Source organism: Lynx canadensis, chromosome A2 (genome assembly GCF_007474595.2).
Source record: "Lynx canadensis isolate LIC74 chromosome A2, mLynCan4.pri.v2, whole genome shotgun sequence".
Classification (NCBI taxonomy): Eukaryota; Metazoa; Chordata; class Mammalia; order Carnivora; family Felidae; genus Lynx; species Lynx canadensis.
In genome coordinates, this window is record NC_044304.2 from 21,624,100 (window position 1) to 21,636,870 (window position 12,771).

A 12,771-nucleotide genomic window follows, 5' to 3' on the forward strand; every position below is an offset into this window, starting at 1 on the left:
AAGCAGAGGACAGAGTGCACAGGCCCGGGAGGCGCTGTCGTTATAGCTGCGGGAAGCAATGAGCGCCCAGAGCACAACAGCGACTTGTAACCAGGGCATCATAGCTCTTCCGGGGCAAAGAGCACCTCCTCCTCATGGAAACCAGGCTGACGTGCACTCAGCTGACACACACAGAGCGCCCAGCCCAGCCGGTGGCTGATCCTGCCCTGCGTACGGTCAGGGAAGACATCAGTACAGAGATGGTGACTGGAGGCCCAGGGTGACTGGGTGACTGGAAGCCCACAGGGGCCGTGGTGATGAACTCGGCTGGGGCGGCAGGGGAGCCTGGCCTAGGAGGGGCATCTAAGAGGGCTCTAGGCTTGAAAGGTACAACGTTCTATGGCACACACAGCAGAAGAACTTAAATATAATGTGTTCTTCAGAGAAAGGGGGTCCTTACCGGGATGGCACTGGGTAACACCTTAGGCTGGACAAAGACTTCAGGATCCTGGTTTTGCTGCATAGACTGCAATGTTTAAAAAGAAAAGATGAACAGACCTAACAAGTTTCCATGAAGATTTCCCAGTGACCGGGGATAAACCCACATTAGCAATAAGGAATAGTTCAGACATTAACTAGCTCCTAGATTCCTGAGGGAAGAGGCTGACAGCAACATTTAACAACGTAACCAATGTGTCATCTGTGAGGCCAGGGCTCTGGGACAGCCTCCGAACCGCTCAGGTTCCCTAAGAGAGGGGCTGTGTGCAGAGCCGTCAAGAGGTCTCTAAGGAAAGCAGAAACCTGTATCTAAGAGCTGGGGACAGCCCAAGCACATTTTTGCTGTTGAGTCTGTAGAGACGCCATGTTCTGGCAGCACGAGACCTTGCTAAGGCCGTGTGGACTCTGGACAGGGCGGCACTAAACAGTCCTCATGCAGAGTCACCTTCCTTCCATGTGCTTGCTACATTTTGTCCTCCTTCACTGGGAGACAAAGAACTTCTTGCTGTAGAGCAAATGCATTAGAATTCAGTGAAGCCCCAGGCCTTAAATGAAATGGAAATGGAAATATACACGTATGTAAGTGTCCCCTGTGAGGAGGCTCACTGGAGAGCTGGGAGCTGTCCCCAAGGCCAAAACATGGAGGGGGCAGAACAGTGGTGGCACGGGTGTGTCAGGGGGTGACACCAATCTGTTATAACATTCTCTCTGCTTATACTACAGAGAACCTCAACAGAAACGGCCCAAAATGAAAATTGAACAATATAACCAAGATACTGAACTCCCTTTCTTTCTGTGCAAGATTTTAAAGGACTGGAACAGAACAGTCCACTAACTAAGAAATCACACATGATTATTATGATGGGCTCGTCTGTATAATACTATTCGGTATGATGTTAAGACTGTGGATTCTTATCAAAGGGCACAGGACTGAAGTTTTGGGAGGCAAGCAACACTGCTCTCAAGCAGAAGACTCTGCCCCTCTCGAGAAGCTGTGTGATCTCGTACGCATCACCGCAGTTGGAGCTGACTCTCGTCTGCACACTCACCAGCCTCATCCCTCTCTGAGTGGCAAGCCTCTTCTTCACGCCCCACCCCCAATCGACCACCAGGCCCCACTGCCCACACCTGTTAACAAACCTGCTGGTCCACACTCTCGAAGTCAGGCCGCACCAGTCCAAGCCTGGGTAACTGTCTGGCCTCCTTCGGGTGGCCCTACTTCCAGCTTCTCCTTTCCCAGCTCACCACCTCCCCTTAAAGCCCTAGAAAGGCCCCCTGGGGCTGTGAGAACAAGCCTCGGACTGCTTCACAGAGTTTACAAAGTCCTGCTCCTCAGCCAGTACCTACGCCCCCAAGGTCCTCCCAGAGGAGGCCTGGCCACACTACAGGTCTTTAAGTTCAGCAAATGCCTCTCATCTCCAGGCCTCTGCACACACTATTTTCCTGACCTCAAACACTTTCTCTACCTCTAGGAAAGAGCTGACTAACTCCTACTGAATCTTCAGATCTCAGCTGAATATGAGCTTCATTGGGAAGTTTTACTTGATCCCGTATCTCCAAATCTGGGATGTGATTATGGCCCGAGGTGGGCACTCAGTGAGTACCAAGGGAGCTGGGGATGGGACAACGCTGGGGATAATCTGGATCTATGGTCCTGAGTCAAATGCAGACTCCTGGAATTGTCAGGCAGAAACAAACAAAACCCCCTACAACGCATGCCCTGACAGGAAAATACCGATATTGTTTTTTAGCTTGTATCAGTTGAGATATCTGGGAAAGTGGAACTGAGTCACAACACCGTGTACCAACGGTCTAGCTGTTCATTACTGGGCTTTCCACCTCCTGTCTTCCGGCCCTGGGTGTACGGAACAGTCGTCTCTTTGAAGCGACTGTCTCATGGATGTCAACATCAAGGCCTCTGCAGCCCCATCCTACCGAGTTAGAGCCCCCCACCCTCCTGCCGGTACCTGAAGGGGAGCAAGCACCATGTTGCTGAGGGATGCTGAGGCTCGCGCGGCTGCAGTCTTAGGCGGAGGCTCTATGAAGCTCTCAGGTGTGGCCAGCTGGCCGGCTGCTGAACAAAAGCCGGATGTCATGGCACTTTTCCCAAGTGACTGCGTCTGTATTTGGTCATGCTGTGGGGTCAACCTGAGTTTCTGGAGAAGATCAACACTTGGGAGCGAGGTACCAGCTGTGTTTGTCACACTCAGTGGGGCCCTGAAGGGGCTCTGGGTGGCAGTCAGATTGGCGTGGCTCAGCTCAGGGACTGGCTGGCTCAGGAGTGGAGACCTCTGTCTCGGCGTGGTCTTCACCGCCTGTATCATGGTGGTGTTTCGGGGTAAGCTGGGGGGAACCTGTGCCGTAGGAGCTTCTGCTGGTAGAGTCGGACTGAGCACAGGGCGCAACGGGACGGCATAGACGGGGGCCTGTTTTTCACTGGACTGTGTGATGGAGGCGGGAGTGATCAGCACCGGGGTGGGGACTTCAGGTTGGACTGAGTGGTGGGAGGCAGGATGGACACCCAGGTTGTCCGACTGAGGGGCTCCTCCTGACTGCTCAAAGGGAAATGGTAGGAATGAGCTGGGCTCTTTCTGGGAGGCATCTCCTGGCAGCTTCTCCACTTCTTCTGAATCCAGACCCACAACACTTGGCTGTTCTTTTGGCAAAGAGGTTCCAAATAATTCTTCCACTGTCAGATGTTTGTGTCCAGATGGAGCAGACTGAAAAACAAATCAAACTGCCCAATGAAAGAAATCTCTTGCAAACCAGTGTAACCAGACTTCTTTCCCATTAACCAAAACATTTTGCAGAAGCAAAGATAGATGGAGTCTGAAAATAAGGAAATGGAACTGAAGATGTGTTAGGGACTAAGGCCAAAATGCATCTTGTCTCCCCAAACTGGTGGGCAGAAATCTGCATTCGTACTAAGATCCAAGTTTTAGGGACTCCCAGGATAGTGTTAGAATTCACCTTGTTTTCTTGGCAAAGGGATATAACGTAAAGAAGAAATATTACAAGTAGTGCTTGGTTGGCCTGTACCAGTAACACAAGCAAGGAAATAATACTCAAGAGGACAGAGGGACCAAATGCTGAGTAAGTAATCCTATCTTTATTTTCATAGTTCTTGATAAAAAGCTAGGCACTGCACCTTGAGGACTAGGTCTTAAGTACCAGAAAATAAACTGAACTGTTTTTTAAAATAGCAGGCCGTTCCTCCTCTCTACTACAAGATCACAGATTCCTTCAGAAGAAGCAGACATGTAGGTCTGAGAATGTTCACTTTGCATCTGCTGTAGTGGTCTGGCTTACTGATACCACTGCAATGATGTGGAGGGGGAATATTTACGCTTTCCACTCCTGAGCTTTCCTACACCTTCCCTTCATGTGCTATGGTCATATTCATTTGCCCTTTATCTTCAGAGTGCCTGCAGGGTGCCAGGACCTGTGCCCCCAGGACACAGTAGGGAGGAACAAAAAAAGTCTGACCGACAGGGCTTGTGTTCCAGTGGGGAACTAACCTAAGTACTTTGAAAACACATACAGCCTCGACATATGGTTTTATTCCATAAGCGTGTACACTACTTAGCTGCTCAGATATATATTCACGTGGAAAAAGACGGTTCGCTGAAACACACGGTTTTCAGTTCCTCAGAAGGCCGATAAAGGCCCGACACTACACTGCCCCTGAAGCAGAAGGATGAGTGCACTATGGTGTGACCACATTTCTATAGGAAAAAAGCACTGGTTTTCCCAAGCAAGTGTTTGCTGCATCCGTGTGACAAGTAGTTACAGGTTTCCCTGCTATCTGAAGGGGGAGCGTTCCTGGGAAATGTTTCTAAGCCAAAATGGCAGAAAGTGAAGAAGCAATTACCATTGATTCATATGGAAAAATTCTGAGTATCTCTGGGTCCCCAAAATAACCCATTTTCAGCTTTTCTTTACAAAATTAATGTTTATTTATATTTGAGAGAAAGAGAGAGAGAGAGAGAGAGAGAGAGAGAGAGACAGAACATAAGCAGGGGAGGATCAGAGTGGGAGACACAGAATCTGAAGCACGTTCCAGGCTCTGAGCTGTCAGCACAGAGCCTGCCGTGGGGCTCGAACCCATAAATGGTTGAGATCATGACCTGAGCTGAAGTTGGACGCTTAACCAACTGAGCCGCCCAGGCGCCCCTCTCTTCGGCTTTTCTGATAACCTTAGAACACATCTTGCTAACAGGTGCTCACAGACCCAGGTCAAGGCTGTGGCGGCCTGAGGCTGGGGTGCTGAGTGTGGTTCCTGGGGAAGGGGCTGGGCAGAGCTGCCCTCTGTCCAGGGTGCCCGCTGCATCAGTAGCTCAAATGTCCAACGCTATTTCACTTTTTACCTCTTCTCACACAAGCAAAAACTGTCTTTGGATTTCTTTCGGTTGGCAAAACAGTTACCGATGTGGGTCTTTCCTAAAAGCAAAAGTGGCTTAATGTGAACTTTTGAAAAGGGGACGGTGGGGACACCTGTATCGGGTTTAGCAGGTGCCCAGGACACTGTGCTGAGATGGGTGGGGTGGGGAAGAGAGGGACTTACTGGCAGCAGGTTCTTAGGGGAGGGGTTGAGGCTCCCTCTGCTGTGGAGGGAACTGGGGAAAGGAGGCCAGTACCCAGGGGGTGTGCAGGGTGGCTCACTTGTGAGGGGTGGATGGAAAGGGAGTGCCACTGGGGTGTCTTATCACCTGCTGGGTGAGAGAACGGAGGTGGGGCAAAGGAACAGTTGTGGAGAAGAGGCAGAAACTTCCTCTAGTTGTAGAAAATTGTAATTCCTGGGGCGCCTGGGTGGCTCAGTCGGTTATGCGTCCGACTTCGGCTCAGGTCACGATCTCGCGGTCCTCGAGATTCTGATTCTGTGTTTCCCTCTCTCTCTGCCCCTCCCCCGTTCACGCTGTGTCTCTCTCTGTCTCAAAAATAAATAAACGTTAAAAAAAAAATTAAAAAAAAGAACATTGTAATTCCATATCGAATCATTTCTTCTTAGAAAATATCCAGTAAAGAGAATTAATGTAATATTTCTTGGCAAGTTAATGGGACAAAAGGCTTTAAGTGAAGGGATTCTCAAATGGCAAGATTCAGGCCCCACCCCCCCCGCCCCCCCATTAATGCTGTAGTCACAACACTTCTTGTACTTTAAGGAATTTTCCAGATTCAGGATCTTACTTCAAATACAATGTAGCACTAACATCTATTATAAACTGTGGAGGTAAAAAAAAAAAAAAAAAAAAAAAAAAAAGCAAAAGATTGTATACGGTTTAATTTCCTTATGTTTTTACTTCTGAAAAAGTTGCAGAGTTTAGGATCCGAAATCAAACACACCCAGATTTAATTCCCAGCTTAGCTGGGAAAATTATAGTCTATTTAGTTACCTCATCTGAAAAATGAGGGCAATTATGGCAATTACTTCTCACAGAGCTGATGTGAAAGTTAATTTCTCAATATGATACCTGGTGCCCAACAAGCATTCGATAAATGGAAGTTGGCTATTATCATTATATGAACACCAGACAGTCTTACTAGCAATCATAATAAACCTGCGTTTGTACATGTTTTAAGAAACATCAAATACTATGTTAGAATATTAAAAATTCATCAAATCCTTCTGGAATATCATACCCCGTGATGCAAAATAACACTACCACCTGATGGGCTATCAAGGCTGTAGTATTATAAATCTGTCATGCCCTGATGCAATGACTCATTAAAGACACAGTTGTTGGGGCTCCTGGGTGGCTCAGTCAGTTAAGCGTCTGACTTCGGCTCAGGTCATGATCTCACAGTTCATGAGTTCAAGCCCTGCAATCAGGCTCTGTGCTAACAGCTCAGAGCCTGGAGCCTGTTTAGGATTCTGTGTCTCCTTCTCTCTCTGCCCCTCCCTGCTTGTGCTCTGTCTCTCTCTCTCTCTCTCTCTCTCAAAAATAAACGTTAAATATAAAAAAAAGACATAGTTGTTTATTTAAAACTCACTGGTATCATTTCAAATCCATTCAAGGTAATTCAAAAACAGACAGCAAATTCCCATTTGGGACACACTTCTCGTCCTCTCTGTCCAGGCCACATAACTAGTAGCAGGGGTGCATAGGTTCCATTTCCCCAGATGGGCACTAGGATTGATTCACTTTTAGATCTCTGGCATCATAAATGTCCACTGATGAGCACAGACATAATTCCACTCCTCCCCACCGATTTCTGACAGTGATGGCAAAATATACATAACCAAAGTTACCATTTTAGCCATATTTAAGTGTAAAACTCAGCAGCATTCAGTACAGTCACAATGCTGTATAACTACCACCATTATCTACTTCCTCACTCACAGCCCCTGATAATCTCTATTCTACTTTCTGTTCCTATGAATTTGCCTACTCTACGTACCTCGTTTAAGTGCAATCATATACTTGGCCTTTTGTGACTGGCTTATTTCGCTCTTGGCACAGTGTCCCCCAAATTCATCTATGCTGTACCATGTGTCAGAATTTCCTTCCTTTTAAAAACGCTGACAAATACTCCATTTGTATGCATATACCACATCTTGTCTACCCATTCATCTGAGCATTGATACTTGGGCTGTTTTCACCTTTTGGCTATTGTGAATAATGCTGCTACAAACACTGGTGTAAAGTATGTTTAATCCTTGTTTTCAATTCTTTTGGGTATACACCCAGGAATAGAATTGAGGACCTTCCAAACTGTTTTCCAAAGCTGTTGCACCATTTTATATTTCTACCAATGATGCAAAATGGTTCTAACTTCTCCACGTTCTTGCCAACACATCGGCCACTTGTAGATTTGAAAAAATGACTATGCAAGTCATTTGCACATTTTTGAGTTGGGTTAATTCTCTTTTTATACACATTATGTTTAGAACAAAGTGGTCAAGACTGCTTGGCAAAAAGTACTAGAAAACTTACACTAGTTTTTATTCATTAATACAAATTATGTCAATCTTAACCACCACATCCTGTTTTATATGTATGTATATACACACAAAACAACGTGTGGATGTACATACTTTGAGAAATACAGACCACATTGGGGCTATTCTACTTTGCAAAAACTTGAGTCTTTCCCAGGTAAGAATACAAATATTTTACATTATAAGAAAAGGAGCAATTAAACAACATGACATAGAGATAACTCAACATGAAATACACCTTTGGCTTCAAAAATGGCATGATTCAGGTAGCAATTTTTACCTGTCTAGTGGAACATAAATGGACTTATGAACAATTAAAATTACCTGCATGTACATTTTGAATGTTTTTACACTTATGCTTAAAAAAAAAAAAGTATTTCTAACAGTTTAAAATTGACTTCACATTAAAAAATGAAACTGGGGCACCTGGGTGGCTCAGTTGGAGGAGTGTCCAACTTAGGCTCAGATCATGATCTTGTTGCTCATGAGTTCGAGCCCTGTGTCGGGCTCTGTGCTGACAGCTCAGAGCCTGGGGCCTGCTCTCTCTCTGCTCCTCCCCCACTTGCACTCTCTCTCAAAAATAAATAAACATTAAAAAAAAAAAAAAAAAAAAAAAAAAAAAAAAAAAAGAAACCATATTGGAGAGCCCTGAACCCTGATTGCAAAAGTAGCAGAAAGCTTCGAGATTTCTCCATGCAGCCTCCCTACAACCTCTGCCAGGTCAGAAACATTCTCAGACTGTGTCTGGAATAGGATGTGTGGTAATTCATTAGGGTTTCAGAGGAATCTCTGTAAGAAGAGATAAACGAAGTTACGACAGCAGGAAGACTGACCTCAGACAGGACATGTACTGTGTGTGTGTGGGGGGGGGGGTCCCTGTGCTGCACACCTGACACGCATCACTCATCAGTGAGGGCAGTGCTAGTAGCACTGCCACTTTGTAGGTGACACCCGAGTACGACAGACCCAGACTCCAACCCAGTGCTAACTAAGTCCATGCTCTTGACACTTATGCCCCTGTACTGAGATGTCGAATAAGTATAGTCTAGGACACCTACTCAACTGGATAACGATAAGGACTTCCGGAAAACAGAGATACACCTAAGAGATGGCTACAGGTCAAACCGTGCCCAACTTTTGGAAATATGTACCCGGCTGCTGAATGAGTCACAAGAGACACGCGAACGAAGCATGCTTCTCCACACAAAAGCTTTATGGTCTCTGCATTTGAGAGGACCCTTCACCTTCTGCCCAGGACAAGAAAAACTGGCTGCCCTGCTCTGGTACTTGGACTTACTTATTCATGGATTCATCTTGCCTCATCCACAGAAAAGGGGAATTTTCTTCTTCCCTCATGTCTGAATATGCTTCAAGTCTGGACTCCATGTTTTGCAATGCCTCCCTTACATCAAGGGTTAGTCTCACCATTCTCCCTGTGAAATGGGATTCTGGGAGGAAGAGTATGTGCATCGCCAAATTCCAATATACTGAATTAGGCTTTTCTATTCCTTCCTCACCCCACAGCTCTTGTCACTTAGGGAATTTCCTATTTCGGTCTGGACCTATGGTGTCCATGTCAGATTTCTGACCTGGTCAGTGTACTGGGCACACCAGAAGCTATGTATTATTTAGGAACCAAAAAGCAATATAAAACATACCAGGGAAATAGTCCCAAGGGACTTGTGAATTGTGAAACTGAAATGGAACCGAATATTATCAGGACTTGACAGCATTTGCTCCTCAGCACCAGGTGGCAGTGTTACTAAACACGTGTACAATCTGTGTGGAGGGTTGATTATGGATTTAAGCTAATTTTAGTCAATCACATGGCTTCTGACAATATCCAGATCACTTTGACCTATAAACTGGGATCTCAGAAGACTGTGAGAAGGAGGGAATAGCGGCAGCAGTATTCTCACGGGAGGGTACAATTCTCTGTGTGCCCACAGATCCAACACCGGAGCTTTTGCTGACAGGCTAAGCAGCTACAGCTCGTCATACTCCCCTTCATCTTTCCTTTCTTTCTTTCTTTTTTAAGTTTATTTATTTTGAGAGAAAAAGAGAGTGTGTGAGTGTGTGTGAACAGGGAAGGGACAGAGAGAGAGAGAGGAAAAGGGGGGGGAGAGAAAGAGAAAGAGAGAAAGAGAGAAAGAGAGAGAGAAAGAGAGAAATAGAGAGAGAGAGAGAGAAAGAGAGAGAGAGAGAGAGAGAGAGAGAGAGAGAGAGAGAGAGAACGAGCCCCACGCAGGCTCTGAGCCGTCAGGGCAGAGCCCGATGCCGGGTTTCAACTCATGAACCGTGAGATCATGACCTGAGCCGAAATCAAGAGTCGGACGCTTAACGGGTGGAGCCACCCAGGTGCCCCTCACACTCTTCCTTCATCTTTCAATGGACAGTGTTTTATGGTTCTTAAGGCATTCTTTGGGGTCCACTTCTCACTCCCCCTGTTATTAACTTGGTTTGAAAGTTTATTACAAAGAGTCTCTAATGTATAATACAATGGAAGCTATGCATAAAAATAAATGTCTTTAAACTTAATGATTAAGGGGCGCCTGGGTGACTCAGTCGGTTAAGCGTCCGACTTCGGCTCAGGTCATGATCTCGCGGTTCGTGAGTTCAAGCCCTCGTCAGGCTCTGTGCTAACAGCTCAGAGCATGGAGCCTGTTTCAGATTCTGTGCCTCCCGCTCTCTCTCTGACCCTCCCCCGTTCATGCTCTGTCTCTCTCTGTCTCAAAAATAAATAAACGTTAAAAAAAAATAAAATAGACTTAATGATTAAGATTTTTTTTCTCCTTTTCATTGCAGTTGCCCTATTTGTGGCAAATGAACTCATTTTTTACTGCTTTTAAGGTGAAGGAAATTTTTTATCTCTTGATCTTGGTAGTTACAATGTTTAAGTTACATTTATAAAATGTTACAAGGTTGACACTTTAGATTTGAATATGTATACTATGTATTAATTATATCCCAGTAAGAAACTGTTCAAATCCTAGAGCAGCTAGAGTTTTACAAAATTAATGTGAGTCTCAGGGTGTCTGGCTGGCTCAGTCAATAGGGCATGTGACTCTTGGTCTCGGGGTTGTGAGTTCACGTCCCACATTGGATGTGGAGCCTACTTAAAATAAAATTAAAAAAAAAAATTAGCCTGGGTCTCAGTTTTCACACACATACAATACTGGTATTAATGCTACCTTCATTTCATGATTATATAATTTATGTTGCCATGTGAAGAGCTATTCTCTGTACAATAAAAATGCTGACACCAGGTGCTACTGGACTTAAGAAACAAAGCTTAAGAGCATTTTGATTGTTTGCAATTGCCTGGAAATCTCTGCGTAGTTCTCATTTCCTCCCCGCCCTTCTCCTGGCCGTGGTTGGAGTGCTGCTCCAACCCACTGCAAAACCTATCCAGCCAAGTAGAGTGTGGCCTGCCACCTGCTGTACTCTTGAGACGTGAGAGTACTCTGCTGCGGTGCCGAGGCCAGACTCTGGATATTGGGCAGGGCTCTGGGAAGCTTTGTTTACCCTTTCAGAAAGCAGGCATTGACTTCCTGAGCCTGGTTTGAATTATAATACTGATCAGTAATAGGAAACCTCTTTTATCCTAAGGTCTGTGCTCTAAATGGTTCTCTGGGTCCTGGGTCTGTTCCTTCATTTGGTTCTGACAAGAACTCTGGGAGTTGGCAGTGCAAGAACCCTTAAGCCCATCATTCAGAAAGCAAAGGGGAAGTGACTGCCTCCACTGAACACCCAGGGCTGATAAGCCGGACCAGAAGGAACACAGGCAGGCTGTTCCTTCTCTCCCTCAACACATGTTTTGCAAAAATTGCATTTTATACAGCATAGTTTTTAACATATGTTTGACCTTCAGGACTCTAAATGCAAACACAGTAAAAATGAAGCATGGGAATATAGTATTAAAAAACTGGCTTAAATCATCATCTAAATATCTAAAAACATTATGGATATATTGCTGATGGGAATGTAAAATGGTACAGCCTTTCTGGAAAACACTATGGCAGTTTCTTAATAAACTAAAACATGAAATTACCAAATGACCCAACATCTGCACTCCTGGGCATTTATCCGAGACAAATGGAAATTTCTGCACAAAAATCTGTACAGAAATGTTCACAGAAGTTTTATTTGCAACAGCTAAAAACTGAAAACTACCCAGATGTCCTTGAACAGGCAAACTGCCAGAAATGGTTAAACATATTTTGGTACTTCTACTTGACTGGGTGGAAGAGTAAAAAGGAACGAACTACTGAAAAACCTAATAATTTCAATGAAATCATGCTAAATGAAGAAAGAAAATCCCAAAGGTTTCTGTATCATTCCATTTACATAACATCCTTGAAATGACATTATAGAAATGGGGATGGCTTCGTGGCTACCAGGGTTAAGGATGGGAGGAGAGGGAAAGGAAGTATGACAGGGGAGTCAGTGTGAGAATACAAGCACAACACAAAGGATCCTTGTGTTGATGTAAGTCTTCGGTATCTTGACTGTGGTGTTGGATATACAAAGCTACATATGACATAAAATTGCACAGAAATACAGACGTGCACATAAACACAGAAGTGAATGTGAATAAAACTGAGGAAATGTGAACCAGATGGGTAGATTTTACCGGTATCCTAGTTGTGATATTGTACTTTATTTTGCAAGCTGTCATCAGTGGGGGAATGGGTAAAGGGTAAATACAGAAATGGGATCTTTCTGTATTTATTTATTTTTTAAAGTTTATTTTGAGAGAGCGTACGTGTGCACATGTGTGCACGCAGGAGGGGTAGAGGCAGAGAGAGAGGGAAAGAGAACCCCAATCTGACAGTGCGGAGCCCCATGCAGGGCTCAAACTCACGAACCATGAAATCATGACCTGAGATGTCTTGATTTAGACTTGGACGCTTAGCTTACTGAGCCACCCAGGTGCCCCTCTGTATTATTTCTTGTAACTGCATGTGAATCTGTAATTATCTCAAAATAAGAAGTTTAATTAAAAAGCTATGGGTTTTACTTGGTATTTGTTCATTTATCAAGCCATTGGTTATAAAGAAAACTAATTTAGTCAACAAATATTTACAATGCTAAGTGCAGGGGATATGGCAACAAACAAGGCAGACAGAAGTGCCTGCCCCCACAAGAGCTTACATTCAGATGGGGAGGAGACATAGTGCACACAGTAAGAAAACAGTAAACCAGGTTAGCTGGTGAAGCCTTAGGGAGAAAATAAGGCATGGGAGGACAGGGGTAAGGGTTCTTTAAAACAGGGTGACCAGAGAAGGCCTCACCTGTATGGAGAATGCATGAGATTTGAAGGAAGAAAGGGAGCAAGCCCTATATGGGAGGAA

At 44.9% G+C, this 12,771-nt stretch overlaps 1 protein-coding gene across 3 annotated transcripts in view; it reads right to left on the reverse strand.

The window, feature by feature from the left end:
- Positions 1-12,771, reverse strand: part of DCP1A (decapping mRNA 1A) — a 57,637-nt gene that overhangs the window by 5,576 nt on the left and 39,290 nt on the right. For all 3 annotated transcript variants that reach the window (XM_030307017.1, XM_030307019.1, XM_030307018.1), the window contains 2 exons: positions 2,445-3,197; positions 440-505 (listed from right to left, as the gene is read on the reverse strand). In XM_030307017.1, the coding sequence (XP_030162877.1) occupies positions 440-505; positions 2,445-3,197 (819 nt within the window). The remainder of the gene's footprint in view (positions 1-439; positions 506-2,444; positions 3,198-12,771) is intronic.